Raw genomic sequence first — 7327 nt, 5'->3', positions numbered from 1 at the left:
TTTCCTCACTGGAGCCGGGCAAACCTTATTGTAGTACACAGTCGGGAAGTCGTCGTGCTAAGGCCCCACAGAACCAACGCACCAGTACAGCAACCGCCGTCGATGAAGTATGTAGATCAGAAGGATCCAACTTGAAGACACAAGAACATAGATGAACGACGAATAGATCCGAGCAAATCCATCAAAAACAGATTTGTCGGAGGCACACCTCCACACGCCCACCGACGATACTAGACGCATCAACGGAACGAGGAGTGGGTGAAAAGATCTTTATTCCATTTTCAAAGAGCCGCTGCCGTCTCGTCTTTCTGAGCGGGACATATATATTCCAAATAAATAAAGTATCTTGCGTCGTGGATGGCCTAATCCAACAATTTTGTGATACGGAACTTTGGCAAGAGGACGGTGATTGGTTGCCACTTATTGGTCACTGCCTGCTCCCAAGTCAAAGATTGGTGAAACACTTTAGGTGCTGATCGCTTTGCTGCCAAAAAGAAACACAATAATCCGCCTTCCTAATAATGTTCGTAGGCAATAAAGCAATTCCGGCCGAATTGTTTGGGTTGCCAACTTTTCCATACCGGGACATCAAACCAGCCAAACCCTTCACCCTTTGCCGTGCCGTAAATCTAGTCAGATATTCTCTCTCTTTTTTTTTTGCGTGGAAACCTAGTTAGATGAAATCCTGAACATTTGCAGTTCACCCCCTTTTAATTTTTAATTGAAAAATGCGTGTCACAGGGTTGTTTCTGAGTATATATATTTTAGAGTCGTTACGTAATTAAGCAAACATAACTGGGCGTAAATGAGACCCGAGCGGTTATATTGCAATTTGCAAGACTGCAAAGTGCCAATCAGCAATCAGATTTTTTTTTTGATATAGCAACCTGCCTGGTCCCAGCCCGAAACTACCGCGTAGTGGGGAAGGAACATCCCTTTCCCCCGTCCGTTCCAGGCGGCGTCCCTCCGCGTCGCGCCACATGGCTCTGCCTGCCGCCTCCACCGTCGACGTCCTCGGCGACGACCTGCTGCAGGAGGTCTTCGTCCTGCTCCCGGGCCCCGCCGACCTCCTCCGCGCCGCGCTCGCCTGCCGGCCCTTCCTCCGCGCCGCCCGCAGCGCCGCCTTCCTCCGCCGCTTCCGCCGCCGCCACCCCTTCACCTGCCCACTCCTCCTCGGCTGCCACCTCCACCGCCCCGGCGAGCACCGCGGGAACAGCGCCCCGCGCCTGCTCCCCGCGCCCCCCGCCGCCGCCACGCGCCGCGTCGCCGAGCGCGGCGACTTCGCGCTCTCCTTCATCCCCCGCCGCGGCCGGCCGGGCGCCGCCGGCGCCGGCACCCCCTGGCAGCTCCTCGACTGCCGCAACGGCCGCCTCCTTCTGCGCAGCCGGTCGTCCCAGGACCTCGCCGTCGCCGACCCGTTGGCCCGGCGCTGGGTCTCGCTCCCCGCGCTCCCCGGCGACCACCCCGTGGGGTACGCCCTCGTCACCGACGACGGCGACTATTCGGTGTTCAAGGCGGCCTGCATTTCCCGAGTCGGCGACACCACGGACCTGCGCGCCTTCCTCCTCTCCTCCGCCGACCTCCGGTGGGCGGACGTGGGCGGCCTCGCGCAGCAGCCCAATCTCGCGGCCTCCCGGGCGATGCAGGCCAACGGGTCGCTGTACTGGAAGCTAGTGGGTGGACAGCACGTGCTGGCGCTCAACACGGCGACGACAGAGCTCGCCGTGCTGCCGCTCCCGCCTTTCCTGCGGGAGCTCAGTTTCGACGTCATCGAGAAGGGGGAGGACGGCGCCGGCGGGCTCCATGTGCTCACCATGCGTGGCTTCTGCATCGAGGTTTGGGTCAGCGAGGACGACGGTGCCGGTGGCCTGGCGTGGACGCTGGTGGACAAGTCGGTGAGGTTCCACAGGGCGATTGCAGAGATGATTGGCTCGGAACACTTTTACCATCTCACACTGGATGTCATCGGGGTGGCTGCCGGTGTTGTGTTCTTGCGCAATGGCAGTTGTCTGTTCTGCATTCATCTTGAGACTATGAAGATGACCAAGCTCTCTGAGAATGAGAGTTGCCCGTCTGCGCTGATATATCCTTACACGATAGCGTGGCCGCCAGCGTTCTTGAACTCTATTGAAGAAGGTGCTTGATAAGGTGATACACAGTTACAATATGCTAAATGTCTCCTATAAGTTTTGATCAACGATGATGTGCTTAACTGGTTATAAAGAAATGTTTAAACCAAACAGTTTAATTAACCTTCTGCCATCTAAAACTTTCTTTGTTTGCTTCTTGGGTGAATTCTTCTGATATGTCTCAATGCCCTGGATTTTCTGCAGGAATGCGAAGCTACATTCAGCTTATGGTGATTAGATTCTGTGGCAGAGCTGATGTTGGAAAAAGGATGTCATTTGATCATCCATATGAATTCGTGAGACATGATAGCCGCAAACTTGCTCTAGTTGTGCTTACAGTTTTAGCTTCATATCATGTAATTAGTTGTGCTTGCAGTCTTAGTTGGTGTGTTATGTTCTGCCACCATTATGTGTATGGTCACTCTATTGCCTGAGATTATAATTTCGGAATATAGTATTTAGCATGCTTTTGTGAATGTTATACCGGAGCTTTTATGTTTGCTTCTATGATCATTATATATCGTGTCAATTTCTGGCTGGGGTTTGGAGTCTGGCTCCTCTGATACTGATGCGAGAATGCTGGATAGTCTTACTTTTTTTCCAATCCCATGCTCAATGAAGAAACTGAAGACTGAAGAACTTGGCCTATTGTCATCAAATGTTGTTATTATGGTGAAGTTTGATAATTGTTCTGTCGTTTGGTGTTGGTGCGTTTTTATTTATTTTTCGCTTCTCTAAGTTGCGCCATGGATGGAGACAGCAGTATCATGTTCCAGGTTTATTTATTCACTTAATCTGGATTGAAGGTTTTGTAGGTAAATATGCAATGAGATTTCTCAGTTACGTTATAGAGTACTCCGTACTTGTCTTTCTACCATGTTTGCATATATTGGGCGACTTCAGTTCTGGTTCAGATTTTGAGTGTGGTTGATCTGATGCAAATGCCTGTTTGACAGTCTTACTGTGCATCCAAACTCCAGGGTCATTCACAGGGAAGAAGCTGAAGAGCTAACTTGGCCTGTGCCAGTGAGTGCCTTTATAAGGTGAAGCCGGATCATTTGTTCTATCAATTGGTGTTAGTGCCTTTTTCTCTTCTCTTGTGAAATTTTGAGACATGCTGCGTATGGAGATGGCAGACTCAGGTTAGTCTGGGGTTTGTTCTTGAGTTTATCTGGGTTGGAGGTTTTGTTGACACATACACTGATTTCGCAGAGACACGCATTATCCTTATTTATGTACGCATCCATTAAAATGATGAGTGTGAGTAATTATAGTTGGTGTCGGGGTGTGTTCTGTTCTGCCATGTGTATCTGGGTTGGAGGTTTTGTTGATAGTGCGTATAATAATTTTTCGTCATCAGTAATGGCTCATCAATGAAGAATTAATTGAGACACGAATCTTGAATCACTAATACTCCCTTCGAATGGGTTTATAAGGCTGGTCATAGTGGGGAGTAACTTAGACTAGTGTCATATGCATGACACTAGTCTAAGTTACTACCCCCATAGTGCAAAGTATCTTAGTAGTAGTGTCATAGTTTGTTTCATTTATTGCCTTATTGCCTTATAGTCGGGCACGGGTTTCTAGGTCTTTGATTTGCCCAATAGAACATGTACGGTAATTGATGCATAGGAGATTTATCGGTGAAAGATTGTTATGTTAGTTGTTATGTTCAGATTGTTCATTGCATATTTATACCCATTGATCATGATCCATATGATGTCTTGTGAGTAGATTCATTAGTTCTTGAGGACATGGGAGAATTTTTGTTGCTAGTAATCATTTGAAGTTGAATACCGTTTAATGTTTTGATGATACGTTGTGTTGTTCTTCCTCTAGTGATGTTATGTGAACGTCAACTACATGACACTTCACCATCAAAAGGGCATATGGGAAGACATTGTAGATTTTTTTTGTAGATGATGGGTTGCGGGAGTGATATAAACCTAAAACATGGTTTATGAAATCATTCCGTGAGGGGCTGTTTTGAATCTTATCGTTTAATGCAATGGTTAGATTTATGTTAATTACATGTTTGCATGGAGGGTACAATCATAAGTATGTATTTTTTTTTCAAGTAAGAACAATACCTTACCTCCGGTCCACCCACACAACACTTGCGAAATCAATAAACAATAGCTTAATAAATCATGGTGAAAGTAACTTGATGAAATTTCTGTGTATCCTCAAGAGCGTTTTAGCTATTATAAGAAACAGAACCGGCTTGTCCTTAGCATACATAAGGATTGGGTCACTTGCTGCACTCTATTGCTTTAGTTAATATTTATGTTGTTACGAATTATCTTGTTGTTAACAATCTATTAAATTATCTTTACATCATTTACAATGAAACTTTACTGAAAACTACTTGTCAATTCCTCCTGCTCCTCGTTGGGTTCGAACTCTTATTTATCGAAAAGGCTATGATTGATCCCCTATACTTGTGGGTCATCAAGGGGCCCATTAGTGTGGCACACCCCACATGCCTTGGGGAAGGCAAAGGGGGCGGCGGCTAGGGTTTGGGGCACATCCCTCCCAGGTGCGGCCGACCCTAGCTAGGGGAGAGGGAGTCCCTCCTCACATGCGTCTATATATATAGCAGAGGGGGCAACCACTCAATTCCATCTGGTGGCTCCCTCTCCATCTCTATCTCTGCAAGTTTCCACCATTGCCGCAAGGCTGCCACATCTCCTAGTCTATGGCATTTCTTCGTCCTAGACAACAAGCTATGCTTGATCAGTGATTCCTTGGCATGGATACTGGCAGAGGGATCGTAGTCTCACGGCTCGGGATGTTGAACCTAGCTGCGGGAATCTACAAGTCTACACCAACATCTCTTCTCGGCTGCATTTGTTGATAACTATATGATCTACCTCTAGCATCTTCATAGTGTTACCGTGCATGTAAGTACATGTTGTGCTACGTTCCTAACAGTGACAACATCCATGAGGACTAGGACGTACTAGGGTGGCGTCTGATGTCGCGACTGTGCTCGGGGGTGGTGCTCCAAGTGGGGGTAGGGTCTAGGACGATGAACAAGTTCAGGGACGTGGTAGCGCTCCGGGTGCTGCATGACTGGGAGGGCGCAGGATGGGCAATACACATGAGGAGAAGAACAACTTGCGGGTCGATTTGGTGGGAGTAGGGTGATGTCGGTTTGCCGGGTCCTATGTGGTGGACATGTCTGGACGACATCGTATCCGCCTGACATATGGGCTCGGTTGGGACGACTTAGACAATCTAAACAAATGAGAGGTTTAGGAAGGCCCCTTGGGCTGGGTTTTTAGGCTGGGCATATGTCGAGGGTTCGAGGGACCTCCTAGTTGACACTCTTTGCGTCAGATAGGAGAGGCACGCACAGGGGCGCCACAAGGGGTCCGATCCATTAGCGCACTAGCTACTGTAATGACTCAGGTGAAGCAAGTGAATTTTTTCTACATGTTATGTTTCTACTTCCTCCTTCAATCTATATAGGGCCTAATGCGTTTTTCGAGGCTAACTTTGACCAAATAGTAGAGCAATAATATATGACATGCAACTTACACAAAGCACATCGTTAAATTCGTGTGTGAAAGAAGCTTTCAATTATATAATTTTCACATTCTGCATGTCATGTACTATTAATCTTGTCAATAGTCAAAGGCGGTCTTAAAAAACACATTAGGCCCTATATAGATGGAAGGAGGGAGTGGCATTTTTCTGTTTTCACCGATTTCCCAAAAAATACAAAAAAATTATTTCATGAATTGAACACTTTCTAAAATTTTGTTGAATCTTTTGAAAGACAATTAAACGTTTGTGATCATTTTTTAGATAACTTGAACATTTTTTAAAACTGTTGTGAAGATTTTTCTAATATCTTTTTTTATTTTTTATTTAAAATTTTCGAAAATATGGATTTTTATTTTATAAAATGTGAACATTTTTCAGAAATAGGATTTTTTTTCTTCTAAAAAGACAAAAACGAAAACCCCCAAGAAAAACGAAACTAAACCCTTCGAGAACCTCCTACAACCAAAAAAAAACTGGGGTAGAAGCTTCCCAAAAATGAAATGCCGAATTGGGCCGGGCCATCTGCTCTCTCACTCTCACTCTCTTCTGTGCGATTGCTCCACACATTAGGTCACAATGAAACGCCGCCGCCCAGGTGCGTAACTCCATCCTGGGGAAAATATCTAGTGCTTCTAGGCTTGGGATGCTCCGGTGCTTCAAATGTCCGAAAAATATTTTTAGAATGTTCAAAAAATTCTGAAAAAAATGCAGCACATCGACGGAACATCAATATCTCTTGTCACAAAATTTCAAATCAAAATTTGAAACATTGCTTGAGATACAAAAATAATAAATTTGTGTACATAACATAAGTTGGACTATAGTTTTGGCCCATTATCACATTGATGTTAAATTTGTCATTTTTGTATCTCGAGCAATGTTTTAAATTTTGATTTAAAATTTTGTGATAAAAGACATCAATGTTCCGTCGATGTGCTGCATTTTTCAGAATTTTTTAAACATTTTAAAAAATGTTTTTCGCATCGGAGCATCGGGAGCACCCTAGGCCTGGGAGCACTATACTTTCCCCTCCATCCTGCGCCACGGAACCGGCTCCTCTACCGTGCCTTCTTACGCAAGAGCGTGCACATCAGAGTGCCGTGCCTTCTTACGCAAGAGCGTGCACATATGGGCCAGAAAGGCCTCCTAATGCATCACGCGGCAGCACAGGTCAACAATTAACTATTTTCTTTTTTGCTAAAAAACTAATTAACTACGTACTTCCCAACTCTTAAGAAAACTATTTCCCTTGTCTAAAAAAAAATTATTTCTCCTATGAAATACTAATTTACTGTTATTGTCTCAAAAGACTAATTACCTACTCCCTCCGTTCCTAAATATAAGTCTTTTTTAAACATTTCAATATGAACTACATACAAAACAAAATAAGTAAATCTATACTCTAAAATATGTCTATATATATCCATATATAGTTCATATTAAAATCTTGAAAAGACTAATATATAGAAACGGATGGAGTATTAATTAATACATATGAGCAACATTCTAAAATGGAAATGAACTCATACTAAAAAAATGATTTTATTGGTATTGGTATCGTTCCGTTTCATTTTTTTTCTTTTAGCCAACATGTTCAAGCAGACATGTGTTAAAGTTTCTAATATATATACATATATATGTACATA

At 44.7% G+C, this 7327-nt stretch overlaps 1 protein-coding gene across 1 annotated transcript; it reads left to right on the top strand.

The window, feature by feature from the left end:
- The first annotated feature begins 932 nt into the window (after positions 1–932).
- Positions 933–2645, top strand: LOC119367199. The gene is made up of 2 exons (XM_037632787.1): positions 933–2148; positions 2334–2645. Exon 1 carries the CDS (start codon positions 981–983, stop codon positions 2142–2144), a length of 1164 nt encoding a protein of 387 aa, XP_037488684.1. The 5' UTR covers positions 933–980; the 3' UTR covers positions 2145–2148; positions 2334–2645.
- Positions 2646–7327: the final 4682 nt, after the last annotated feature.

The sequence above is a fragment of the Triticum dicoccoides genome, chromosome 1A, assembly GCF_002162155.2.
Source record: "Triticum dicoccoides isolate Atlit2015 ecotype Zavitan chromosome 1A, WEW_v2.0, whole genome shotgun sequence".
In the NCBI taxonomy this organism is placed as follows: Eukaryota; Viridiplantae; Streptophyta; class Magnoliopsida; order Poales; family Poaceae; genus Triticum; species Triticum dicoccoides.
Note: the sequence above shows the minus strand (reverse complement) of the source record. Positions and strands in the feature narration are given on the sequence as shown.

What these genes read in the sequence shown, in the direction of transcription:
- LOC119367199 (XM_037632787.1), top strand. Translation starts at nt 981, where the DNA reads ATGGCTCTGCCTGCCGCCTCCACCGTCGACGTCCTCGGCGACGACCTG.